Source organism: Alligator mississippiensis, chromosome 10 (genome assembly GCF_030867095.1).
Source record: "Alligator mississippiensis isolate rAllMis1 chromosome 10, rAllMis1, whole genome shotgun sequence".
NCBI lineage: Eukaryota > Metazoa > Chordata > Crocodylia > Alligatoridae > Alligator > Alligator mississippiensis.
The window spans coordinates 75,846,181-75,874,127 of record NC_081833.1 but is presented as its reverse complement, the minus strand read 5'-3'; the positions used below and the strand labels follow the sequence as shown (position 1 = coordinate 75,874,127).

Here is a 27,947-nt window from a genome sequence, read left to right as displayed (position 1 = left end):
ACAGGTGTCACATCAGGCTGGAACGCCCTGAATTTCCTAGCACAGTCCACATATACACAGCAGTACATCAAGACCATTTTATTCCAGTGAACTTTGGTCTCTCAGTCTGTATAATTTTTAAATCCAACAGCAGATAAAAAACCCCAAGAAGTTGGTTACGTCTCACAGCAGCTATTGCGTCAAAACTGCCTGGTGCCCCTCTATCCTATTATCATGCCCCAAGAACCACTCCAGCAGCCCTGGCACTGAAGGGAATGGCAGCAGACGCTTGCAATACAACAAATGCTGGCTGTTTACAGGACCTCCAGATGAAGTTGTGCCTGCAAGAATGTTTACACTGCTCTGTGCCCAAGAGATCTAAAGCCATCACCCCTCGTTCACCCAACTAAGCCTTGGCACCAACACTCCCCTTTCCTGGAGTTAACCAACTTGGCCTCCTAAGCAAATCTCTCCTGGAGGGCAGCTCTCTGAATCCAGGGCTGAGATACTCAGTAGTTAAGGATGGGATAACAGTGGCCCCAAGTTTCTCTGTGCCTTTGACTCAAGCTGAAAGGGGAAGGATTTAGTTGGCTGTTGGGAAGATCCCGCTGAAATCCTCCTCCCCTGGGTTGGGAAGGGTCTCACACTAGCCTCCGACTAAGTTCTTCCTCCTCCTCCAGGCCTGGCGGTTGCTGGGGTGCCTCATCTCTTGCTTCTTGCTTGTTTCTCTCTGCTTCGAGCCAGCTCTGAGGAGCAATCATTTTCTTTGTCCCATAGGGAGGAGGCCCAATTAGGGCTTCGATGTCATCATAGTTTATCACTTCTTTTTCCAGGAGGGCATCAGCCAGCTAGAAAGAGAAAACAGGGCTGAGGGGGTGGTCCAGAGTCAGCAGCTCCAGGTGGCAGATAGGAGGGGAGCAGCCATGCAAGAAGCACGTGCCTGGAGCAACGCATCTCCAGGATACACCTCCAACCACCTCCGCAGCCCAGCTGGGTCATCAGCAACATACAGCCTCTCTGTACCCATTTGGGCACAGCGGCAGAACAGATGCACCCGGTGACCCAGTCCACAAGCACCTGACTTTGCAAGCTAATATGCAACTGTTTGTTCTGCTGAGACCTGCTGCTAAGTGAGAAACAGCTAGCCTAGAGTGCTTTGGCTGGGCTGGTGGGATCAAGCATCCTATAATACCAAGTGTACCCCCTGCCCCAATCTGCAGGGCTTATGTATAAAGTAAAGCAGCAAGCTCTGGCTGCTGACCCTAGGAAAGTCAGGACAATCACGCTAGCTGGATCAGCTTCCAAGCAGCGCTCTTCCCCCATGCCACTTTGTCCTACACACGTATGGGATCCGCAGTGGAGGCTTGTGAAGGGTGTCAGGTAAATGACCAATGGAAAAACCAAAGTGCTCTGGACAATGGCAAGCAAGCTCCCCCTCACACTGCTCCTTCAGAGTTGGAGTTTGTGGGGCACAAAGATAAGTCTAGGAACAGGGCTTCCTAAAATGGCAAAAATGTTTCTCGGGACTCTGAGGAGGAGGGATCCAGGTTGTTGCTATGCTTGCTCTCCAGAAACAGTGCCAGAGATAACCAGAGAGTCCATACCATCTGCAGCTTGTTCCGGTTGTCCAGCAAGATTTTCTCTGTGCATCTGTAAGCTTGATTCACCAGCACCTTGGCCTCCTGGGAGGAGTGAGAGAGGACGGTAATGAGAGCAGGGACAGATGGTGGTACACACTATGCTTGGATGAATGCAGTGCGTGGCTAGGGGAAGTGACTTATGAGTTGAAGTTGATCATAAATGTTTCCCACCCACGAAAAAACTGACAAAAAAAAAGTCAAATCAAAATCCAAAGACTTTCTACCAAGGATAGTGACTTGCCAATACCCACAGTGCATCTTGTGAACCCTCCCTTTCTGACCCTGGGGTGTCATGGGAGATGCAGTCCAGTTCAGGGGCCAGGAGCTGGATGTACCTGCAGCACAAGTCCAACAAGACAATATGGGAGCATTTCTGAATTAGGAGTTTTAAGCCTCCAGGGGTTCAGATTTTTCAACAATGAGTCAAAGATGCCTGCAGGCAAGAGATGCCTTTGCAAAAAGTGCAGTTTAAATGAAAGCCCAAGCTCCTGTCAAAACATGGTTGGCAAAAAAACTTCCAACCAGGCCTATTATGAACACTGCATCTGTCCAAGTCAGGTGCCCCTGGAATCCAGAGACTGGAGACTCGCACATTCTGCAGCTGGCATCGTCACCTCCACCTCCTCTCGTGACCCAGATGCCAAGCAGCATTGCTTGGAGGGGAGCAGGAATGTTCAGGGTATGGATGCACTCATGTGACAGGATCCAAGCATCTACACGCCCTTCTTTCCCCTCCACACTACATGTCACTACACTACACTCAGTCTCACTACGTCATCTGCCTGGCCCCTTCCTGACTGCAAGGCTGAAGAATTTAGACACCTCCAGGCTATTCCATGGCAGCTCCCTGGAGTTCCAGGCACAGGGCATCAGGTGGAGAAATCGCACCTTCAGGTGAGTTTTGACTGTTCCTAATGCCTCAATGAATGTTCCTAACAAGCAGCAAGACAAGACAGCAGTACTGGGCTCCAGAAGCTCCTCTCTCTCCAGCTGAGCAGATATAGCACTTGACTACAAGTCATCTGTTTATTTTTAACTAAACCCAGAGAAGCAAAGCATGAACAGGCACTTGCCCCAACAGACTTACATGATCCATCATTTGCTGGAACGCCTGGCTGAAGGGGCGCCGACCTATGCCGATGCTGCTCTCTGCATCTGGGAAGGAGATCTGCCCAATGCTGGGTACCATCCCATACTGTCTCACCATTGAATAGGCTGTATTGGTCACCTTCTTCAGGTCGTTCTGTGCACCTGGATGAGGGAATTCCGCATGGCATCACTGAGCTGATAGGCACAGCTACAGGGGAATGTCGAACACAGCCCACTCTTTGAGGGTTCATAGCCACATGGGTCCATATGGTTGAATAGTTCACCTTGGTTAGGGAGCGACTTTACTGCTGACAGGTGTCTACACTGCTCAAGTGCCAGCTGGGGTGACCCTCTGGTGGGTTTGACCTAGTGAGCTTGGGTGCCGATAACAGCAGCATCACAGCAGCATAGGACCCAATACAGACTGTGAAGCCTGCCCGAGACCTTGGGCTAGAAGCAAATCTGAGGCAGCAGTCTGGCATTCCAGATGACCCCACACGCTGGTTAGGACAAACCCAGGATCTGAAGTCTAATTCAGCATTTCCTCCCCACCTCCTCAATCCTGAAGATTTTCAGGTGCTACTTAGAGAGCTCTCAGGAAACAGGAGCTACTGCAGCACAGAGGCCAGGAGCTCTCAACGTCTTGTGAACAGGGAAGAGGATTATACCTTGTGCCAAGAACCTTGTCCTTGGAGGGTGGATTTTTCAACTGCACTCAGCACTGACCCACCTCCAGCCCCGTCAGTGTAAAGAGGATCTTGTAGCTTTGCTTCAGGGTGAGCAGAGCTTTCAATGTCCAGAGCTTCTGCAAATCCCACCCTTGATCTGGATTCTTCTCCCCCCCCCCAATGCTATTTTTCAGAGAGAGAGAGAGAGAGACACTTAAGGTAAATTTGCTTCCCTGTGACTCAACTCTCTGAGCAGTGACAGAGGTATGCAGCATGCGTGTAGAGAAGCCTGCATACATAACAGCTGCTTGCTCTGGGAACCAAGCAAATGGAGTGGGTACTTGGGACAGCCCAATGCTCCCTTCCACTTAAAGTAAGGGCTCCACGGCTTCCTCAGCAAGAGTCCCTATGCTGGGCACAGCCACACGCGCACCTGAATCCTCACCTGTTGTGACTCTGTTAAAGGTGATGGCTTCGGACACTCTCCCTCCCAGGGCCATGCACATCCTCTCGAACAGCTGCTCCTTGGTGTAGAGGTACTGGTCCTTGGGGAGGATCTGAGAAAATCCTAGGACTGCATTTGTTCGAGGGGCTATGGAAACCTGCAGCACACAGTGTCAATCTCAGAGAACAGCAGGGGCTACAAAGAAATCATCCTTGTGGGGGAGCAAAGATGTTCAGGGTCCCACTTGACCTTAGGTTTGCAAAGAGGCACAGGGCACTTTAAACTCATTTCTGTTACAGACTATACAAAGAGACAGGACTACTGTACCCTGGCAGCATTCCCACACTGAAGGACCCGTGACATTAAGAGCAAGGGAGGTTGGGGAGAAAAAAAAGGAAACCACTTTGTGTAGCAGACAACTAGCCAGCAAATCCCTGAATATCCTAAAAACATTGGCCAAATTCAAATTGCTGTGCTCTTCTGGCATGTCCCACTAAAGCCAGCAAAACACCCAGAATATGTAAAATGAGGAGACTTGGCTCTATATACCATGAGCTTCATTTCCCATCATTTAAAGGCAGCTGCTTCTTGTTGGGAGCAAAGTACATCTGTTGGAAGAAGGCCTATCCACACGCACACGTGGCAATGTGCAGCATTTAAAAAGGGGCTTGTGAAATAAATAGGCAAACTTGATGACCCTCCCTGAGTGTACAGGGAGGGTTGTGGTCACCAAACACGTTCATTATGACTTTGCACTGAGCTTTTAAATGCAAGACGCCTGCTGAAGATGATCAACTAGCTTAACAGCACAAAGGGCAATCCATCAACATTATTAATGGAGTCTGATAATGGATCTCCTAACAGCGTATTTGGCTACTTCACAGCAGTGTTAATGTATCCAGCTTCTCAGAAAGGACAGGGTGACACGGGTTTAACAAAGCAAGCTGAAAGGTGAGCAACACGCAACGGAGCACAGAACCCAACTCTCCAGCAGACAGACAGGTTACCTTCATCACAGCATCTGTGTGTTCCAGCAGCCAGCCCACCAGTACATGGCCCGACTCATGAAAGGCCACAACCCGGCGCTCCTCCTCTGATAGGATCTTACTCTTTTTGGCAGTACCTGTGAGAGCAGAAACAAGTCTCTGACTTATGCTTGTGACCAGCTCAGCGGTATTAAAGTTCACTCTTTTCCAGGTCCTTGTACAAGCCAGCCCAAGCACAGCATAGCAGTTAGCGAGTCGGCTCATCTCCACTGCTCCACCTCTTGTCCAGATAGGAGAGGGAATACCACTTAAATTACATGCTGGCAAAGTGGTGCCCTCTATCATCTCAACAGTTCACCAGCTGAGAGTGTATTACAAATCCAAATTCTCAAGAGCGGTGCCTGGGCAGCAGCTTGGACTGAAGCAGGAGACATTTTCAGCAGAGGTCTCTAATTTTGTGTCACAAAGGGCTGAGCTGAATTTTGATTTTACCGATTCCCCCACGTCTAATGATTAAGGAGAGTTCCAAGAGTCAGACCTATATTCTGTTCCCAGCCTTGCTACAGACTCACTGTGTAAAGCTGCAGCCAAATGACAACTTTTTCTGTGTCTTCAGATCCCCAGCTGAAAATTAAAGACACAGAACCCTATTGGCAGGGCCTTTATGTTCTTAGACAGAAGGCAGACAAGTGCAAGATGTTCCTATTATCCACTTAGTTAAAAGAGTCTCCAGCTGAGGAGTGGGTATATTACAAACATTCAAATCAGAACAAGACCAAGACTGCCTGCAAGAAAATTCTACTGCAAATCTAAGAAGTCTTCCATTCTGGTTATATAGGGCAGAGTGAGCCCATACAGCCTAGGGAGGAGCTGGTACTAATTAAGTTACAATTTACACTAAGGAGATCTCCTACCAAAGTGGGGGGGGGGGGGAGGGAGGAAAGAAGGTAATTTTTGAACATGTTCGTTTTCCAGCTCAGCAGCCCATTACCTAATTAGGCTCATTCCATGTTATCTGAAAAGCTGCTGAATAGGAGTCTAGCTTGTACCATGCATGTTAGAAATATGTTGGCTACAGAGCACTATGCACCCCAAGAGCTTGTCACCATGTGTGGTGTATGTGGGATGCAAAAAGGTGCCAGTACTGGAAAGTGGAAGCCTCTGCAGGGGACAGAGTGGGCACAGCAGAGAACAGCAGCACATCAAGTTTGCCTGATGTCTTGGAGAAAAAGACATTGTTAAAAATTAACAATAATAGAAAGTCAAGAGCTTTATGAAACCAGGAAACTGCAAATTACATTCCAGTGTTTTGTACTATTACTGCTCAGAGACCCCCAACAACAGCTACACCACAAAGGCATGGTAGGGATGGAACAGCAGTCTCAATCAGAACAGCCTCAATTTTAATCAGAGTAAGTCAGACCCTTAATCTTCTTGTAGCATGGGCTGGGTTTGCTTTTTAAATTCTGGCAGCATTTGCTCGTCAGCCCACCAGGGAGAGAGGCTGGACTCTCTGCAACAGCACAGAGTGTACCTGCTAAGCTGTTTCCTCCTCCGAATACAGCCTGCCTCATCCAGGAGAGTCCCTGAGGGCTTGTTTTCATCTCTGTTTAGGAGTCAAAGGCCCCTAGGACACTGCTCCAATACAGCGCTACGGGGTCTCCCACAGGGGAAAGGAATAAGCAGGCTCTGTAGGAGGCTCAGCTGATCCCTCTACTGACATCCTCCAAAGGGAACCTGTCAGACCCCCCTCCAGCCACTCACTATGTAATTCCTGGCAGGCAAGCCTGAGACTGCTCCGTTTCCAGGGAGGAAGATGTGATAGCAGCTGCCACAAAAATAGCTCTTTTACTGCCTCTTTCATACAGAGGGGATACGGCAGATGTGGATTTCAGTGCCTGCAAAGTCGTCTCCTTTGATTCACCTTCTTAAACAAATTTTTTTTTTTTTTTTTTTTTTTAATCACAAGTGAGGTTTCCTTCGCTTCACAAAAGCTCAATGGACTGAGAAATCTGGCACCAACACTGCTGCACGTGGCTGCTTAAAGTGGCAGAGGGTGCCTGCCAGGAGTGGAAGGCCCTGTGGGCTCCCCTAGCCCAGAGAATTCAAATCCCACTGGCTTATTAGATTTTAAGTTACACAAAAAGCCTTGTGACTCCTTGGGTGCAGCATAAGTCTTAGCTAAAAATCAAATGCCTCAAAATAATTACCATGCAATGGGCCAGTCTTAGGGCTGTGGAGGGAGGGTGAGGGGGACACATTCAATGGAATCCCACCCCCAAGGGGCCTGGTGCTGTCCCCAGTTCAGAGAGCTGCTTTGCTGTGAGAAAAAAAGTGAACCAAGTGCCTGCAGCTGCAGCTTCGGGCTTGTGCAGAGCATACTGGAAGCCCTTCACTGGCCACTCTCGGGGTTACTAAGCAATCAGGCTTGGGGGAAACGTGGCCAGAATGACCAAGGTCTTCTGCTTCTAAAAAGTAGGTGAAACTGCCAGTAACCTTTTATTTGAAGCATTTAGATTCATAGATTATAGAGTCAGAAGGGAACCAAATGGATGTCCGACCCCCCACCCCTGGCAGGAAAGAGGACCAAGGTCAGACAACCCCAGCCAGGTGACCATCTAGCCTCCTCTTGAAGACCTCCAAGTTAGGTGACAGCACCACCTCTCTTGGAAGCCCATTCCAGACTCTGGCCACCCTTATTGCAAAAAAATTCTTCCTAATGTCTAACCTAAATCTACTCTTCACTAGTTTGCACCCATTATTCCTAGTTACTCCCTCGGGCGCTCTGGTAAACAGCGCATCACCAATTCCCTGCCGACCTCCCCTGATAAATTAGGAAGCACCTGTTCATCCAAGCACTTATAAGCAGCTGTAGTTAATCATTCAACTCAAAAGTGAAGAAGTGGCCGACCCAACATAGCCTAGCTCAAGTGCCTGAGTTGCTGGGTAGAGGACAGACTAGCCCACAGCACCTGCCTGTTTTCCCAGCATCACAGTGTTTACTGTGGCACCGCACACTGCAGGGAGGTACCCATTTGCGTTCTTGCAATCACAGCCTGAAGTGCTCTCCAGCAGACCAGACCAGAACGCAGCAGGGCTCAAGGGCAGCAGTTTCACGTAAATTCAGGGAGGATTTTCACTAAGTCAGAAGGAAAGCAACAGCAAGCACCATCCATCGGGTCAGTGACTCACTCTGAAGCATGCTCAGAACATGGAAGTAGATTGTGCACTGCCACCACAGCACAGGAACCTGGACTGAAGGACTTAGAGGGGAGAAGCCTCTGACATTTCATTAGCACAGTGGGGCAACTGGGATTTTGGCAACCCGGGAGGCAAGGGAGGTTGTTGGCATAGTTCTGCTACTGAGCCGTCAACAGTGAGTTATCAGGCTAATTAACGTTCTGTGAGCTGCACTGGCTTCTGGTAAGCTTCTGCTGGAAGTGAATGGGTTGGTTTTAACAAGAGTCCTCAATGGTTTGGGATCTGGTTATGTGGGAATTAGCTATCCCTAGAAGCCAGACCGAGGGCTCTATTGAGGTGCATGAGAGCAGAAGGCAGCTGGCAGAACGTTCTCTGTGAAGGCTCCTGTTTTGCACTTCTCCCTCCTAAGCCAAAGCCTGAACATGTCAAAAGTTCCATGCAAATTCAACACTCATCTGCTCTTTCCTTATCCTGGCTGCTGAAAAAGGGGAAAAAAGGCCTCATACCTTTCAATTATAATAGTGCTGAACGATGATCAGATACACCAAGATACTCTCTAGAATTCAAACCAGCTTTTCAGATCACCCTCATTGGGTTCATTACTCTCTTTGCACCTCTCAGAGCCACGGATCCAGGCTTTTCTGAAGACTCAGGAAGACCACTAGCAGTTTGGGCTCTGGTTTGGGAACGTCTTTGCCTTCATAAAGGCTAAAACTTTGTTTTAAAACATAAAAGCACAATTTTGCAGAAGCAGAAATCACAAAGCCCTTCCTCTACCCAGGAGGAGGCATGGTTAGAACCCATCCATCTTCCTAGAACTTTGCCCAGTAATTAGAACCACAGTGCAGAAGGAGCGGCAAGCACCACAGAGGCAGCACTATCCTAGCATGCCCCCAAGAGGCTAAGGGTCAGGACAGCTCACCTGCAATGACTTTCTCCACAGCATACTCGAAGCTGGAGGTATGGATGGATTTATGGCCCTCTCTGGCAGCATGGAGAGCAGCCTCATTGCAGATGTTTGCTACGTCAGCACCTGTGAATAAGGCAGGTTACAAAAGTTATATTTGATTTGTTATGATGGGCAAGAAGAGGCAGGGGCCTGGCCGCAGAAATAGCAAGGCAAGTCTGGAGGAGGATACAGGGAAGTAAAACACGCCTGCTTCATGAGCCCCCTTTGTTACTTAGAAACAGAGAACAAACTTCATTCGTGGTGTTTATGTTGGATTTAAACAGTGCAACTGCCTTGGCAATCAGCACCAGGCTGCCATGCAGGGGACAGAGTTCAGCAATCAATTAACAGGGCTAAAAAGCCCAGGCTGGCTTTTGACAAGAGGAGTGGTGTGGGCCGGCTGGGATTGGCATGGGCCGGGGCGTTGTTCAAGCAGCAGCCACACAAACCTCTGCACAGAAGAGAAAGAACATCTGTTCTGAGTTTGTCTATGTGTGTGTGGGTGATGGTGGTGGGGGGCTGGTGAAAGAAGTCACGAAGAGGCAGCATGCTGGGGCCTGTTAGAGGGGAAAATCTAGAAAGAGATATTCCAGGAACTACATGAGAAAAAAAACCCAAAAAACATTGAGGCCCTGTGCTCAGCAGCTCAGTTTCAAGCTGCCAACTGCCCACTCCGACCAGCGGCTGAGTATGGGAACCAGGAGAGTGGTTTGATTTTACCCTGTGCTACAAAGTAACCTCTATTCCTTTCCACCCGAGATGGAATCCTTTTTTCCGTTAAAGCTTTTATTGATTTAGCAATCGCTTCCTGGCTCAGTGTAGTGAAGTGCAGCTCATATGCAATAGCAGCCTGGTGGTGGTAGCCTTCTCTCATAGGAATCTGGGTCACAAGCATTGTAGAGGCGTATTCCCCCCCCCTTCCCCCCCCCCACCCCACCGGCAGCAGACAGCTGGGTGCCTGAAAAGGTTAAAAGCGTTCCTCTTCAGGCATATTGGTATGGGAGGGACAGCCCTGGTTCTTGCCACATCAGGAATAGATGAAAAAAAAAATCGCCACGACAAAATGCATCATACATGAGGGCTGACAAAATCAAGAGCCATGAGCTCACAAGCAAGGAAACCCTGACAGCGCATCAAGCCCCAGCAAGGAACAAGCGTCTTGTACCGCTGAACCCTGGGGTGAGCTCAGCCAGGTACTGCGAGTAGAAGCTGCCGGTCTGGGTCAGCTTCAGCCCCTTCAAGTACTGCTCGAAGATCTCTCTCCTGTCCTGTGAAGAAAAGACAGAGCATTTATAGGGAGAGGCAAGTGCTCAGTGCTGGCACCAGTGATCTGGAGACGGGGCAGGGACTTTCAGTAGAACCCCAACGCGCGAGGCAGCCAGGCACTTTGCGGGGAAGCTGGAAGGACAGGACCTAAGCGCCTGGTGCTGAGGAGGACAAGGCCACCAGAGGGCGAAGCTGCCCCGCTCCACTGCCCTTGCCTGCCATCACCCTGGGGGCCTGGCCGCATCCACAGCTCTCAAATTCAGGACAGATGCATGAAGGCTTCCAGTAAGTCCTCCCAGGGTCACTCTGCCCCCTCCCAGCTTTGGCTTTGGTTTATGGCTTAACGTTGCTTCTGCCATCATAGGACTTATGGGTGAGGAACCAGGAGCTTGGCCGGTGTGTCTGTGCCCTCCTGTGCTGTCGCAGGCACCCTTTTCCTCCCTGAGCAGCATGTGACAATCTCAAGATTAAGTTGGGGGCTGAATGACAGCTGGCAGGGGGCCAACAAGTGACTCACTCAGAAGATCCTGATTAAAACAATGGGCTCCATTGCCAGGGATTTTTCCCTCCCGCCCACCACCACCTTCCTCCTCCAGGGCAGCTACACAGTTCATGCTTCCGGTGCCAGATCGTATCAGGCATTTAAGGTATTTTGCATGGAAACCCCGAGGAAGATGGTAAAGCCGCAGATGGGAGGAGGAGACGCTCTGCATGAGAGCGTGTCCTCGCTGCTGCTTTCCAAGCCTCTGTTGTGATGCCAAACGCATGGGACTCCTGCTGCTAAATAGATCTGAGCATGCTCGGGGTTCAGGAGGGGGAGTTGCATGTAACCAGAAGCAAGAGGGCAAGTGGGGGACAGTGAGCTGGGGGCACTGAAGGTGTATTCCTGCCCTCAGCTCTCCCCACACAGGCTATACTAGCTACAGCACCACATTAGGTAGCCCCTAGCTTCAGATGGAAGAGCAAGAGCACACAGATGCATCATAAAACTCTTGCCTCCAGGACAGAACAGCCACCTTGCAGTAAAGCTCTCAACCACGGCTAGACTGAAGCAGAGGGAGACACCTGAAACTGAGAGTCATCCTCTCGGTGCAGAAGACTAAGGCGTTACCACAATGAGTCTTTGCTTTGAGGCACAGACATAAGCAACAGAAAGATGGTTCCCAATCTCTATTGGCCCACGGCCAACAAGACGGAGCAAGTTCCACATTAGACTTCACTCTCCCTGGCAGTCTCAGTTTTCGTTAATTAATTTCCCGTAGCTGTGAACAAGGCCTGACAGCCCTGCAAGGCAGGCTGACAGCAAGCCATGACCATTGAAATAGGTTTGCCACTCCCAAAGACTTAGGCATCACCTGCACAGATATTCATGAAACAGTGATGTACTGGGACAGCAGTTTCACAGCTATATTGGGAGGGTGAAAGGAGGGAGGTGGCATATACCTGGAGTGTTGGAAGATCAATAAAAATGTGTCGGTCGAGCCTCCCTGGTCTTATGAGAGCATCATCCAAGACATCAGCGCGGTTGGTAGAAGCCAGCACTATAACATGATCCCTGCTGCCCATGCCTGTGGGGAAACAAGAGCAAAAAATAGGCGTGATGGGATTTGCTATTGCAGGGCTCCCATTCCGCTGTGCAAGGGTACAGCTGGGGTGGGGAGAAGGAAGCCACAGCCGAAAGTCTCAGGACATGAGGCAGACAAGCTGCAGACTTTTGCTTCCTGCTACTTAGGGATGTTGGCCTGGAAGGAAATCCTGCACCATTCTGGCCAGGCCATACCTATTTTCTTGTACTAACACTGCTGTTTAGTTAGCACAGCTCATCTACCCTGGTGTTTACTTCATGAACTCTGGCAGCTGCAGCCCAGTGTGAAAAGAAAGCCTCAGCCTGAAGAGCTAACCTTCCAAACTGACATCATACAAGCAAGGGCAATTACCACGTATTTGGGCAATGATGTTCAACACATGCAGCCTGTTACCGACAGGGTTTAGGCAGGGCACTTGCCTCCCAGACTGTAAGAACAAAAGGAACATAAGGGTTTAGAGGCCTGGAGTCATGGAGGGTGTGAGGCCAGTGCAGGAGAAAGGCACCAAGGGGCTGCTGCTTGTGTAGCTCGAGTGGGGAGCAAAAGAGCCATGTTGAGTCACTGAACCATGCTGCTTATTTGTTATGTTCCATCAAGTGCCTGCAGGCCCCTGGGTATGTGTCACTCAGTATATTCTTCCAAGCAGCAGATGTCAATAGCCCTGGCATACAGCAAGCTTCCAGGGAAGGCCTGGGTTGGTTCCTTTCTCTTCCTTGACTGCCAAGTCAGACGCTGCAGCAAAGCAGCCTCCTGAACATAAGCCTGTCGAGTTTCAGCTCTCCCCAGCTCCCACCGCAAAGCTGCCAAATGTGTCAACACACACTAGCTCAGCAGAGAGATTAAGGCTACAGGTAAGTCACAGGACTGGCCCTACAGGAAAAAGCAGCTTGTTCCACCATGCACCTCAGTTCTTCCTCCCCAAAGGACGCTGTCAGAATAAGCTCCCAAAGAGGATGAAGCACCATCATTCTTCGGTCATGTATTACATTGCACTTCAGAGCGTAATAAATAAGCAGAGAGACCGGCAGTCACATGGGGGATAACAGCCTTCATTCACACGGCAGGATTAGACTGTACCGTACATTATCTGCTTTGCAGCTGGGCAGATTCAGTCTTAAAATAGGTCTGACTATTAGGACGTATATAACAAAAGCAAAACTACTGAGTGCATTCTTCTTGCATCAGCCTCTTGCTCCTAGCCTGGGTCCCAGAGGCCTGAAACATCCACTCCAAGAAAACCAAGTCAGCATCTCTGAATCTGTACTAAGCCTCCCAACATGATGTCACCTGGCTGTTAACAGGTTTTGGCTTCACTGGCCACAGGATCAGTCATGAGGAGCAGCCAACAAAAGCAACCCCTGCACATTGTATTGGTGAATAAAACTAGTATTGGAAATCCAGCCTTAAAAAAACAGCTTCAGATTTGTACAGCTCAGAGACAAACCGCTTGGAAAAAGAAAGGGTTAAATGGCTTTGATTAATTTAACCACTGTCTCTTCCCTGCAGTAAGGGGAGAGCATCAGGCCAAGAGACTTCTTGTTTCAGCAACTGCAGCATGTATGTCTCCAGGCATTACACATGCAGAGCACCACTGGAGCACAGCCACCTTGGGGAGTGGGGCAGACTATCGGGTCAGCGACTGGCTTGCAACAGGATCAGCTGGGAAGAGAAGGATTGTAGACAACAGCCACGAGCAAATGGCTGCTGCTTAATGCCCAGGGTTTGTGGTGCAGACCAGGCTTTGGCCTTTGGGATCTCACCAGGCTGAGGTCATTTACAAGGAAATGGTGTGATCAGGCTTCCCCTTCTGCTGTTCACTATGTGCTTAGAGTTCCCTGCTCAAGCCACACACAGGTGTGGACGTTGTCACAGTTGTCACCTTTTACTCCAGTGAGCAGGAGGCTCCTGGTACAAGCTGGGACACAAACCTGCAGGGCTCACCCCATTCACCTGGGCGCAGGTCCATCTCCAGCACATCCATCAGAAGATCCTCCTTAGCCTCCTGTGAGTTCCTCAGAGCCAACACAGGGCCTCTTCTCTCTGGGGAAATCTAGTTGCAAACTAACATCTCCATGCTGCCTACTTCACTCATCTACTCAAGTCCAGACTTGCTTTGTGTCCACACTCAAATCTCGAGTGGGTCTCCCTGAAGTGTCCTCATGGACACCTAAACCATCAGCTGCAGCTCAGGATCACCACAGAGCTCTTGATGTTCCCCTCCCTACCATCTTCCTTGATCACTGTGGGCACCATATCTGGCTTTGACAAACACAGGTTCGCTGTTCCTGGGCCCACTCAAAGCTGTTAAAGGAGGAGGAGGGATATGGATTTCAAGACAGATAAAATCCTTAAACTTGGGAGAGACTATAAAGAAATGTGACTGCCAAGGGGGGCAAAAATGCAGGTTTAAGTCTGGAATCCTTGTGGAGGTAAAAAGGCCCTCCTCAAGGCTGGGTGAGAGCAATACTCACCGTCCATCTCCACCAGCAGCTGGTTCAAGGTCTGCTCCCCCTCAGCGTTGAAGAATGACATGCTGGTCGAGCGTTTCTTACCCACAGCATCTATCTCATCGATATACACAATACAGGGGGCACGAGCCCGGGCTTCTTTAAAAAGGCTACGAACACGAGCCGCTCCAAGACCTAGGGAAGGGCAAGGAATTGGGGGAGAAATAGGGAAATTACAAAGCTGTATACACTATATATATTTTAATTACAAGTACAATAGCACCAATAGGCCACAACCAAGACAGAAGCCTGGCCCTGTTCAAATGCTCGGCAGGTAATAGCCCTTGCTGTCAGGAGATTACAACCAAGCAAAAGGACAGACAGACAGACCAAAAGTGAGACACAAATAAGTAAAATGAAAGACTAAGGTCATATAACAAATCAGGACACAAATATGCAGCATCCTAAGTCCCGACCAGTACTAGAGCACACTGCCTCTTCACTGAGCTCACAGTACTCCAGGCATCCTCAAGAGCTGCTCTAGGAAAAAAAAAGCCTTTCACTCTAGGCACACCTGTCCCTGCTGTGGGTTAGAGATTCACCCACCCAGCCCCTGTGCTGTGCTCTATGTAAGAAGCCAGCCTCCTAGGGAGGGCAGAGTCACCCTTACCCTTACACAGGGAAAGCAGCCTGGAGGGGAGAGCTTCAGTTCCAGAAACACGAGGCAACAGTGCATATGCAGACTGGGCAGTCAGTGAGTAGGGGTCCTGGGCAACCACTCTGTTGGTTAGGGGACAGGCCTGGCTGCTGGCAGGAAAAAAAGAGGGGCACAGCAGTGTGAATGCCACACCCTAGGAAGCAAGGAGAGCTGCAGCAGGGGCTGAGGACATCAGGTTTGCTACAGGCAGCAGGACAGAGAGCTTTCCCCTGAACAGCAGAGAGGGATGGAAAGAGGCCACATCACGATAGTCAGGCAGGGGGCTCATGCTGGCAGTTGTGCCAATGGCACCAACTATCGGTGACAACACACGTTGCATCATCTACACATGCTCAGGCCAACCTTGCCTGAGTTTGGCTCCTTGTTCCAGGCACAGGCACCATCAGACTGAATTACCCCTCCACCTCCATTCTTTCCTGTCCAAGGTCAACAGACTTACCTCCTATCACCTCCATGAACTCGGAGCCAGCCATTGCCAGAAACGGCACTTTTGCCTCGGTAGCCACGGCCTTTGCTAACAAGGTCTTTCCACAGCCAGGGGGGCCAAGTAACAGGACACCTTTGGGCACCTTGGCCCCAAGCTGGATGTAGCGGTCTGGGCTCTGCAATCACAACACAGTTCTGTCAGGTGCTGGAGGGTAGGTGGAAGGAAAGGAGGAGTGGGGCCTGGCCACGGTGTACATTTTTAGAGGGGCAACATTCACAGTTTAATTTGTGACTTTATCCAAAACAGGCAAGAAAAGCATCAGGAGCTCTGAGTTCACGTGAGCAGCAGCCTGCACTCTCTTGCTCAGCACCCGCCATTACAGAGACTGGCTTTTGCTGTCACTGGCAGCTTGTTTAAACTGGCTCAGCACAAGACAAAGAGAGTGCATCCTGCTTAGACCGTTCAGAAACACAGGCAGCAGAGACACTGGAGCTCATTCGCCCCCCGCCCCCTGCAGAAGAAAGGATTATAAAACATTAGAAGGACTGTGAACAAGATGCACAGCTAAGGAAAGGTGAGCCTGAGGAATTCTACCCGACTCCAACATTCCCTCCCTGCAGGGACGACCTCTGTCTTTTGCTATCTAAATCCAAATTTAGATCCAGATTTTGCTAATCACTCTGACCCTGGGAATCAGGCTGCGCTCATATGGGCTGTCCAGCTGATCTGCCCTCTCCTCCTCTGTTCACAGCAAAAGCATTTGTAGTTCTTACCTTCAAGTAATCCACAAATTCCCTGACCTCCATTTTGGCTTCATGCATTCCTGCCACGTCCTTGAAGCTGATCCCTTTCCCAGACTTCCCGTCTACAATGGTAAAGCGAGCCATTTTCAGCTGGTTCTGTAAAGGAGACAGCATGTGAAATATAAGGGCAGAGTCTTGACATGGAAGGAGGGGCAGACTAGCAATGCTGGGTGAGATCAGATAAAAGAATTCACCTACTTCCTTGAGCTATAGGAAGCATAATGCATGATCTCCTCTAACAAGACACATCACAAAGCCCAGCGTATGTCTCTGTCTGTTGTAACTGAGCAGAGTGACTCAGTGCCACCAGTGTTTCACTTTTGTGAGGACAGTAGTGCCATTCCGGTAACAGGGGCTGGTCAGGAACTTTCCTAACCGATACCTTTTCCAGTAATAGACACCGAGGAAACCTGCAGCAGCTCCACCTCCCAACCAAACAATCAAGTTCAAAATCTGAGCAGAGGGCCCAGATCTGCAGGGCAATATCCTCATTCTGATTTCTAATCCTTACACCTTAGGTATATTTGGGCTGGATATAAGTGAATGTGGAGAAACATAAGTGAATGGCTCTTTACCATCAATACACCACTCTGCACTATCATCTGGCACTGCTGCCACGGTTTCTGTTCCAAGGCAGTTCACAAATGGAACTACAGGCTCTCAAATGTAACAGGCACCACATTTAAGCCTCCTGGTGTGCGTTAAACCACAGTGACAGTCAAAACAACAATTTAGTTAAACACCCTCCCTGTAACTGCTCATTATGCTTTGCTGAAAACAGCTACTAAGAATTTTTTTTTTTTTAAGGTGTGGGGAGAGTTTATGGCAGTTCAGACCCTCGAAACACAGGTCCAACTGCAGAGTCAGACAGGGAGGGCCCAACTATAACTACACATGCCAGAGCAGAAACTAGCCCAGAAAGCCCCCTGCGCTCCAAGCTTTTTTAAAGCTCCTCTTCTCTTCCAAGCAGTTGCATTTCATTCTACAAAATGAATGCAGAGCCAGCAAAGAAATGCCCGGGCAGAGATATGCTGGGAAACATCTTAATGGGGATTTGGATTCAGCGCTCTCTTCACTCAGGAGTCCCTAGGATTAATGCAACCACACCCAGGTCAGATTTACACAGTCCTGTCTGCTGATGGAAGGGCAAAGGGGATCTGATTGATGTTACACGCAGGGCCTGTGGCATGAGGGGAAGAGGCCAGCCCCTAATGAAATCCAGAATTTGAACATATTTTATAAATTGAGAAGTCATTTTGCAAAAACCAGAGATTCCTACTCACAACTGTATGGGAGGCATGTTGGCAAGCCAGAACGAAAAACACCATTTGCAGCTGCAACTCATTAGTGAGCTTTGAAAATAGCATAGCAAACTGCATTGCAAATTCACTGAGCTCAGCCCTTCTTGCTGTCAGGGAAAGAAAGGGCCTCAGCTGAAGCCAGTTACTGTATAATCTAGTCAGCTGATCAGGATAGGAAAAGATGCAAGATATGTCAAGACCGCACAGTTTCTGGCATCAGTTAATTCTCATCCTCTGTTGACTTTATGGGGGGGGGGGGGAGGGGGGGGAGATCAGGCCAATACAAGATGAGACAAACCAAAAGCTTCAAGACAACTAAAAGCAGCTGGGCTTGGTGTACTTACAAAGGCACTGAATCCTCCTTCCCGTTCTGCTCTCAAAGCCAGACGCCCGAAGTACCAAAACAAGGCTATTCCCATTGTGATTACTCCCAGGGTACGGAGGGCCCTGAAAAACGAACACAATACGGTAGCAAGTCAGGTACAGATTTCAGCAGATGGCCACAAGACACTTATTCAACTGATCTATTCTTAGGATGTTACAAAGGCCCTAGCAGTTCATCTAGAAGTGCAATAACGGAGGGGGGAAAAAAACAGAAGAAAAATGGCATCCTTACAAGAATATTTTTCATACAACAAAAACCACAAGTTACATAACTGAAAGGGGTCAACAGAGGCCAGGCAGATACAGACGACATCTGCCAAAGTGACACTGCCTTATCACCTCTCTCAGAGGCATATCTGCTCGTGACAAAAATGGGCTAGATCTTGTGCAGCCAATTTATGTCTTGCTCAGGATCCGGTGGGGGTAAGGCAGCATACTTCTCCAAGTGAGCAGAGCTAAACAGAGGGGCCTAATGGCTCCTTTGCATGGATTGGACCCAGCCCCTTAAATCCTTTGGGTAGCTAAAGGTTTGGCTCCTTAGATCAGAGCCACCACAGGGCTGCTCAATTCTACATGGGCTAGTAATGGACCTCCAGGGCCAGTTACTTAGGCAGGGATCACTGGACTGCAAAGTGCAGTCATGGTCCTTGGATCATGGTCATGGTTCTTAGGGTCTCTATGCATACAACACTGCTGGGTCTCCAGATCCTAAAGCTTTGTCTACAGCACAGGGAGTTAGAAAAAACAGTCACCTTTATTTTGCCAACAGTGCAAACAAGGTTTTGGTTCTGCAAGGTGCCTAGCATCTGAACAGACCCAGAGTTGCAAGTACAGTATACCTCACAGGATCAGGCCCTGAATTTTGAAGTCACCAAGAATAATGTACAACCCTACATCTTTTAGGGTTCCTCTTTTCACAGGGGAACAGTGTTGTTAGGTAATGGATATGCAGCCAGGAACACAAGCTTGCTGCTTATAGAAAAAAAAAGAATTGGGGGGGGGGGGGGCAGGAATTATGAATCTACAAGTTTCAATCACATGATCAGAAAGAAGCAATAAATGCTGCATCTCATTCTGAAGCAGTTCCCTTCACAGTCAGGGATGAAAAATTGCCATGTCTACTGCTCTTCAGGAGCCCCTGAAGGAAAGCCCATGCACACCCAGTTGATGCTGTTACCATCTGCTACATTACAAGAATGCAGCTAAGTAATGCTGAAAGACGGCTATGGCTCCCCTGAACCAGCAGGGTAATTTGAAACGTCACGGCACCCTTTCCCTTCCATTTTTATGGAAAAGGAATTTCTTGGGCTAGAAGATGCCAGATTTCTGCAGCTTTGCTAGTGGCTTAGAGAGTAAGCAGTTGATTAAGAGCATTTCCTACACTCGAGTCATACACATACTTAGAGAGAGCTTCCCTCTACCATGGCCTGTTTGCCCTCCAGGAAGGAGGCGCTTCTTTCTGGACATGTCCAAGTCCCTAATAAGGGGGCTTTATAAGTCTGTTTGTGCTCTGGATTCCATAAATCTTCTTTTGCAAAAACATGCTGCCAGCTTTAATAGAAGGACAAATAAACCACAGCAGCAGCAAACAGACTGCAAGATGCTGGTACTGGTGTTTAGAAACAAAAAAACCCCCCAGATTCCAGTCAGTGCTCTTGCATCCTTTCAGGGAGAGATTTCTCTTTCCCACCCCGCTCCTCTTCTCACTCCTCTCTTGCAGGCTGATATTAGAATTAAAAGCTTTAGCCAGTGTTGAATTGTTTTGACAATGACACCTGGGATTTGGATAGGGAAAAAAAAAGTCTATAAATTTAATAGGAGCCCTTGCTTCTCGCTGACACCGAGTCTTATCATTAAAGCCGTTCGTCTCGGCACACGGCTCCAAGTCTGAGCGAGTGCCAGATCCTGTTATCTGCCTGATCTGCAGCTATTGTTTTCATGGGCCAAAGCTAAGGGGGTTTATTTTTATAAACTGGCTCAACCCAACATAAGCCAGCTTCATGTTTAAAGTAGGGAAAGGCTGACTAGGATTCCCACTTCTCTTTGCGCTGGGGGATAATGTCACATTTGCTGAGCCCACTGTGTTATGAGGTTTATCGTGGTTTGCACTATGAGAATCGATTAAAAGGACAGAAGTGCTCCATTAGGAAATTACTTTTACAAAAATCCATAGCAACTCACGCCAGCTTTCTCAGGCTTGCAGATCCTCACTCTAGGGACTCTGAGCCTCTCACACATTTCTGTCCTTTGCCAACATTTGCTGGTCTCAGTTGAGTCCTGAAGAAGGAGCTCAGGCCCTGATGTTTAGATGCCTTCTAAAGCAGGGCCTATGGTTGTAGGACACTTGTACACTCTTCAAGGCAGGGGCTGCCTCTGTTCTGGAGTTTGTGCAGTGCTGTGCATAGGGCTACAGCCATAACATGCATAAGAAATAGCAATTAACACAACATACTTTGCAAAGGGGCTATGGCGCTGGTAGGAAACTGGGATCCTGTCCTTTATGTCAATGTTCAGCCCGTCCTCCAATGCTTTCAGCTTTTCTTCAAACTTGTCAATATTGACCACAGGCATTTTGAAAACCTCTGCACGCGCCTGGACATAGAAGACAGAGAGAGACGCACGGCAGTGTAAAGTTACAGCAGCAAGTACCAGCATAGGGGGAATAGGGTAAACTCCCCTCTAACTCAGGGTCACTGTCTGTCCAGCAAGTGCACCAAACAAGAGCAAGGGGCCATGGAACAGGACTGAGATCAAAAGAAAAAAATAACTCGCCTTTCAGTCACACAAAGACATGCATGCATGTACGCAGTTACGTTTTGAGGCAAAGTGCTGAAATCTCAGCTAATGAATTAGTTTCCAGAAATGGGAAGAGGCAATGCCTGTATGCAACTTGGAGGATGGTGTTATTCCTTTAAAAGGCCATATCTACTGGTAGCTTGGATCTACCTGTGCACTTGCTCAGAAAAAGGATGCAAAAGCATGCCGGTCCAGTTCCCTGCATGTGGCTGAGATCCTTTACAGCATTTTTGTACATCCCACACAACAGTGAATGCCAGGAAGTGGTTTGTGAACTCACTGAAGAAAATGAACCAATGACCAAATAAATGATTTACTGTCTAATCCAGTGCTTCCCAACCTTTTTAGGCTCAGGGCACCCCTTGCTAGGCTCAAGTGCCAGCTCTTAGTTTTCACTCTTTGGTTCTTTTTGACTTTGGGAAAATAACACAACATTTTTTTCTGTTGCAAAGAACTCAGAAAGACCACAACACATGGGCCTTTCTTAATACTACAGATTCCTATTTGAAATGTCTGGGCTTATCTTGCGAATCATATTTGCACATATAAAAACCCTAATATTGCATGGCATGGTGAAGCACCCCTGAAAGAATCTCAAGGCACCCCAGGGTGCTGTGGCACCCTGGTTGAGAATCACAGGTCTACCCAATTTCTGATATTTCTCAGAAGTGACTCCTGAAAAAAGCCCAGCAGGTCAACACTTAATGCACACTCAAGGGTTGTATTTATTAAAAGAAATAAAAGGGTCTATGCATTTAGGGATTGTCAAAGATCTGGAACAAGATCCCACATAGGTGGCTGTGACCATCTCTGCCCATCAGCCAGTAGCAAAAATTTGTACTTAGAGGCATCTTAATTGAGTCTATAAAAGGAACTATTTAATGGGGCAAACAAAGAAACAAACAAAAATCCTTTACATTTTTAGAGGTCTGTGATGGATTTTGTGATATTTAAGCAACCATCACCAGAGAAGAGATAAAAATCCACAATTCAAAATTGGCTTAAATGACAGAAATCCCCTGAACTTCACACAAGTGACAGAGCAGCAGCTGGGGCTTTCATTAACGAGGACATATTTGATAAACTTCTCCCAACAACTTGATCTGGGATTATTCATTTCAGCAACATAAGGTCACTCACACGTTGTTTATGCATGATTGCTCCTGGATACAGAAAGACCTCCACTATGCCGGCCTCTGGATTCACCTGCACCCTCTGGACCTCTCCCTTGGCTAGCATCTCATTTGCAAACTCGTTCCAGGTAATTAAGTCCCCGTCCTCTTTCAGGTAGTGCATCAGAACCAGGAAGACAGACAATAGAAGTAACTGCCGCACTTGATCGTGGAAAGCATGTTGTTCTAGCTCCTTCGGCTTCTTTTTCTCCTCTTTGGAAAAGGAGAGGGGTATGAGAGAATGAAAAGACCTGAAGAATGGACACACAGCACACCAGAGACTTGGTCACCAGCACTGTTAGCCTGCTGTCCTACACGCAGTTCTTCCTGGAAACTTATGCTTAAAAGCAGTATCTGGTCTGTGCTGAGGTCCTGCAGAGCCAGTATTCCAGTAAGGCCGATGGAGGCCCAAAGAGATCGTGTGACCAGTCCAAGGTCATACAGTGAATCAGTGTTTTAGATTATGTTACAGCCCTGGACTGTTCTGGCTCCCTGACTTCGTCAGACCGCAGGGCCTCCTCAACTGCCCTCGTTACATAGCACTAGTTCAAAAGCCTGTTTATGAAAGTGCAAGCAGCCAGATCCAAAATTAACAGTTGCTAGGAAGGAGGGAAGTTTGCCTTTTAATAACTGGCAAATATTTGCTTGCATCATGCTGCTGCTTTCTACCCTTAGAATCTGTTGTAGCTGCTGCCACATGCAGCCGCTCCCCCTGCCCCAAAACCCAAAGCAGAGAGAGAGAGAGAGAGAGAGAGAGAGAGAGAGAGAGACTGTGTGCACAGACTATGGAATAAGTACGGAGAAGGGTCACATTTTTCATTTCAATTGTCCATTTGGTAAAAGGAGGAAATGAAGTTGCAAGAAGAGTTCAAATCTTGCTTTTGGAAGGTATCTACTCTCCTGCTTCGCACAGAATAATCTTTAGCACATTTAAAAAGCTTTGATCAGTTGCTTCTGTTTTCACTTAAGAGTCTAATCCTGGTCCAGAAGGTCAAAATCCATTAAATGGTTAGCCAATCCACCAAATGTCCCCTCCCTACTCTGAACTGAGAAACAGTTTATTTCAACTGTCTGGCCCAATACATATAAAAGATCAAACAAAACCATTGAAGCCTTGCTGCTGAAACCAAACCAAAGGCTTTGAGTAATACTGTAACCCAGAGTGGGTAAAATACAGCCCATGGGGCAGATCCAGCCCATCAAGGGATTTTACCTGGCCCGCAGCAGGTCCCTTGGCCCCACTCAGCCTAGATGTGGGGGGCAGCCCAGGCCATGGTGCACGTGGCTGGTCCCGATGCCGCCGGGCACGCAGCAGGGCTCATGTGGCATGGCAGCCAGACTCTGCTTCCTGGCAGCTCCAGCAGCAGCACCTCCTTCTAGCTGCCACTGCCAGTACTGGACCCCTGCTACCATCACAACCTGGCACTGCTACCTGGCCAACCCAGCCCGTCTCCCCACATCCACCGCCAGGGTCACTTGAAGGTGCAGGCAAGGTCTCCATGGAGATCACCCTAGGACCTGCACAGGCAGGGTGCGCTCAGCTGGGTGAATGGGGAGGACAGGCCAGCAGGGCTGGGGCGGGATCGCAGGATGGGACAGCGTGGGGCCAAGGCCCAGGGCAGAGCCACGATGCACTGCCTGCACATCCCTGCAACGGGCACTGGTTCTGCAGACCGCAGCCCTGCACTGTCACCGCCCCATGATTGAGGCCCTGGCCCTGTTCACCCATCCCAGATGCTGTTCCCTGCCTGCCTGAGGCCCCATCCCATCCGCCCGGTTGAGCATGCCTTGCCTGCATAGTCCATGAGCTTTCACAGTTGTTCACTAAATCCTATGTTAAAAGACTTATGGGAGGAGTCAAATATTATACAATTTTAATAATAAATAATAATAAAATAAAACAACACCCTTAACCAATTGTGCAATACTTATAAGGGCAAATCACTTCTTGATTAGGTCTTAGCTCCTAAAAACCTGAAAGGCCAACAACATTTACATTAGCTAAGACACCAAGATACTTTAAGCTGGTGGTTCTCTCTTTTTCAGCTCAAGCCACCCTTTAGAAAATGCCAGCTCTTAGTTTTCACTCATTTTTGAGTGCAGAAAAATAAGAGGAATTCTTCTGTTGCAAAAAACTCAGAAAGACCAACACCAGGGCAGGTTTTTGACATTCTGGATTCCTATTTTAAATCTCTGGGTTTATCTTCTGAATCATATCTAGTGGTTTGCTCACCTAACAAACCCCGGCACCCTTAAAAAAAACCTCTCACAGCACCCTGGTGAAGAATTACTGCTCTAAGCCAAAGCAGATATTCGTATTATAAAATAAACTTTATGTCGACATTTAATCTAAACTTCATGGTGCCGAGAGAAAACCTCAATACATTCTGTGCTAGTTAAGCTAAGCAAATCCTTATGCATTGTGTATAAAAAAAAAAAAAAAGGATTGATAGGCTACTAGAAGGCCTATTCCATAGATGGATTTAATTCAACAATTTATGCACTGAACATACTTGCCTTTCGTCTTAATATGCAAAAACCATCTAGTCAAGTAATTAACTTTAAAACCCCACTGGAAGTATGGCTGACATGTAGCCCCGACTGTCTGCATCTAATCCATGGTCTTAAAACTCCAGCCTTTTCCAAGCTGCAGAAAGTCTAGAGCCTGTAAAGGGCAGTGTTGGCAGAGGACTCTGTCTGAGGTGCTGACTACAACTTGATAAAAAACACAAGCATCACCCCCTCTGCATTTGGACCTGGATGTTCTTGATATAGAATTTACTGCCCACAGCACCGTACGTAAATACCATTCTACACACCAACATAAATTACGCCTGCACCACTGGACTGTTAAGTGCATCTGCCTGCTGCAGCCCAGATTAGATTTATTTGCAAATTCATAACAAATGCTCTGACACTGGAATTTATCACTAGCCACCAATTAGATCCTACACACAGCACAACAAAACCAGGGAACAAAAATACGACCCAATCAGACACTAAAAAAGTCCTCTGTCCTTCAGATATGCGGCATCATTTTTCAAGTGCTTCCAAGCTCTATTCACTGTTTAACAGGAAAGGTTTGGCTCTAAACAGAAACAATGCAGCTTTTCAGATAAAGTCATAGCTTCAGAACATAGTGACAGCTCAGGTTCTACGTTCAGCCCATCCCCTTTGTTTTCTTCATGCCATTTCCTAACTGCTGCGTTATCAGCTAGATCCAGCTACACAAGAATGAGTAAACTAATCACAAAGCTTGGGTCTAATAGCCAACAAAGTCTTATTAAAAACAAGAATGAAGCAAGGATCCCCGAAAACCAGGCGATATCTTGCAATGTTAAATGAGGACCAAAACAGGCAAAGACTTTGCTTTTGCCAAAGAAAGTGAGGCGACTCTGAAAGAGGTGAGCCCAAACACAAAAGGCTTAAGCGTTGCTAAGATTTTCTGAGAGCTCTCAGGTGGTAAAGCACTCCCAGGCCTCTACAGAAAAATGCTATTGAAGCCCTTCTCCCTCCTAAGTGTCAGATGCAAGCAAGACTGATGGATACAGTACGTCCCTTCAGAGTATGTGGCTTCTCTCCCATCTTCCTAGGGTATTCTCATGAGAGGCAACCATAACTTTGAGGAGACCACTGCAAAACAGGTCACAGTGAAATCACAGCTGGAACAAAGCATCTTACAGCAACGCACCCAGAAATGCCCCTGCCTTCAATGCTCCAGCTGAGCACGCTCAGAATACAATGCCTTAGGAAGCTAGAGGAAAGGCACTTACTGCTGCCAGAGGTGATCCTGTACTCCATTATTCAGGATGGTACAGCTGACTCTGCACTTTAAACCTCCTGGTTACTGTACCTCGGACATCTTGCTACTGCAGTTTGTCAGAAAATGCAGCCACCCTTACAGAGCAGCATCCATGTTACAGCACGAGCTGCTTGCAATAAATAATAGTGACTGGAGACAACACTTGCAGGCAACAGCTGTGGGAACATTTCCAGCTCTTTACCCTCAAAAAAGCCTTCACGAAGAAATGATTTGCCATTAACCCCAAACCTGAACTCTATGATTAAAAGCTTGCAGGGGCTGCAGTGACAGTCCGAGGAGTTCTTTTTAATAATTACTGCAGAGACCATCTTTCCCCTGGAGACACGGAGGAGGACTCCACCTCCCAAAGTCAAATTATCCATTCATCACAGGAGAAGAAAGGCCGCAGGACTCAGCAGGTTACTGTTTACAAATGGTGTAACAGCCACGGTATTTCTTACAGGATCTCTGGGCACAGTCGTTCTTGTGTGGTCTGCCTGACACCACAAACCCCAAACTCTGAGAAAAAAAAATGCTCAACGCAGGTCCTGTGCGGTGCAGCGTCTCATAATTTCTATATCAGTTCCCAGCACGTGTCTCTCTCAGTTTGCCAGTGCAGGACAAGGTTAGGCAGACAGGAGGGGCATTCCTTGCATAAAGGAGGCAAGAATGAGGACCCCGAATTGGACTGAAGCACCCAGGCCCTGGCACTTCCCTGGCTAGGTGCACGCCACAGGGGCACTGGAAAAACGCAACGCCATACTTTCTATGCCATCAGCAAGCCTCAGATCACGCCACAAAAGTGTTAAGTACCATTATCTCCGCTCTACAGACGAGGCAAAACAACCTGCCCAAGGTCACCTAGTAGGACAGGCAGAGCCAGGAAAATATGCTGACTCTGGGGGCTCTGCCCACTAGGACACGTCTCAAATTTGGCAGCTTTAAAGGTGATATTTGTGTACATTTGACACTGACCCTCTCCAGTGTTTGAAGCAACAACTATTACTATGAATCTAGGTGGCATCCTGTGGATGCTGCCTATTCCCACCCTGTCGCTCTGCTTTGGAAGCTGCGCTTTGTCACTTTAAAACGTCATACGTACCCTTATCCTCCCCCGAAGATTTCTTTTTGGGTCTTTCGTTTTTATCATTGTTCTTTTTGGGTCTTTCGTTTTTATCATTGTTCTTTTTGGGTCTTTCGTTTTTATCGTTATTCCACTGAGAGCCCGAGGTAGTAAAATAGCACGTGCCACCTACGGACAAAGATAGTTATTTTAGTAACAGGTGGGCCGACTCGGTTCCGCGGAAGAGGCCCGGAAAGGGACGGGAGGCAGGTAAGCCTCCGAGGCACCAAGGAACACGGTCCGTCCAGGCCCTAACGTCTCGTCTATCTACCCACCCACGACGTGCAGGCACGACACGAAGCGACCGGGCGCTGTTGCGGTCACCGTTCCCCGATCTGTCTAGGGCTCGCAAAGGTGGGCAAGCCTAAAAGCAGGGTGCGGGACGTCCGCTGGGTCCCAGGAGCCAGCAAGACCGGCGCCGAAGGGGTGTGTATCCCGGCGCGGGAGGCCGGAGGGCGGCCGCCTCACAACGACGCGCCGGGCCTCACCCAGGAGCTTCCAGAGGCCGACGGGGTCCCGCAGCAGGTGCCGCTTCGCCAGCGGGGCGCCGAGCCCTCGGAACGTGGGGGTGAGCGGCCGCCACAGGAGGCTCTGCGGAGACGGAAAGACAACCAGGGCCGTGTCAGGCAGGACGCGGGGAAGGGGGCGCTTCTGCTCTGCCGCGGGGCCTCTCACACTCCGCCTACCTGAAGCACGCCGCCGCTGCCGCTGCCGCTGCCGCTGCCGCTTTGCAGGGCCCGGGCCCAGCCCCGAGGGCAGCGGCCCGGAGCCAGGCGCCGCCAGCGCGGCCCCCGCAGCAGCAGCAACAGCAGCGCCATGATGCGCCGCGGCCTGCTAGCGGCACCGGAAGAGCCGCCTGAAGCCGCGGCGGCCATCTTGGGAGCGGGCGGAGCCGCTGCCCGCTTTCAAGATGGCCGGTGGCTCGCGGAGCCACCGCCCCTCCCTTCATAACCCCGCCCCCTTCCTTCATAACCCCGCCCCATCGATGCAACCGTAGTGGGGGCTCGCTGTGCTGGGGAAAAGAAGCGGGTGTGAGGCAGTATGTAGTGGGTGCAATTAAAGATACCAGCTTGGGTTCCTTTTGCACCTAGCACTTGTGCGGTCTTTGCAATCTCCTGTGCCTGAAGGCTGGCCAATAAGGACTTTATTCCAACTATTTGGCTGG

At 48.9% G+C, this 27,947-nt stretch overlaps 1 protein-coding gene across 2 annotated transcripts; it reads right to left on the bottom strand.

The window, feature by feature from the left end:
- Positions 1 to 63: 63 nt before the first annotated feature.
- Positions 64 to 27,732, bottom strand: SPG7 (SPG7 matrix AAA peptidase subunit, paraplegin). 2 transcript variants are annotated; one of them, XM_014600268.3, is made up of 17 exons: positions 27,469 to 27,672; positions 27,271 to 27,373; positions 26,762 to 26,911; positions 21,826 to 22,070; positions 20,342 to 20,481; positions 17,850 to 17,952; positions 16,175 to 16,300; positions 15,414 to 15,576; positions 14,281 to 14,451; positions 11,667 to 11,791; positions 10,123 to 10,225; positions 8,931 to 9,041; positions 4,829 to 4,944; positions 3,822 to 3,978; positions 2,707 to 2,870; positions 1,584 to 1,661; positions 64 to 827 (listed from the first exon to the last, which is right to left on the bottom strand). In XM_014600268.3, the coding sequence occupies exons 1-17, from the start codon at positions 27,655 to 27,657 to the stop codon at positions 621 to 623; spliced, it is 2,451 nt and encodes an 816-aa protein (XP_014455754.3). In that variant the 5' UTR covers positions 27,658 to 27,672; the 3' UTR covers positions 64 to 620. The 2 variants fall into 2 exon arrangements, with proteins under 2 accessions (XP_014455754.3, XP_059569952.1); XM_059713969.1 differs by lacking the exon at positions 21,826 to 22,070 and having other exon boundaries at positions 27,469 to 27,732.
- Between the last annotated feature and the right edge of the window lie 215 nt (positions 27,733 to 27,947).

Bases quoted from the DNA above. Each gene is read 5' to 3' on its own strand.
- SPG7 (XM_014600268.3), bottom strand. From the start codon at position 27,657: ATGGCCGCCGCGGCTTCAGGCGGCTCTTCCGGTGCCGCTAGCAGGCCG. The intron at 27,374-27,468 runs GTAGGCGGAGTG...CCGTCTCCGCAG, and splicing joins GCAGCGGCGGCGTGCTTCAG to AGCCTCCTGTGGCGGCCGCT. The intron at 20,482-21,825 runs GTGAGTGACCTT...TTCTATGTCCAG, and splicing joins CAATCATGCATAAACAACGT to GCGCGTGCAGAGGTTTTCAA.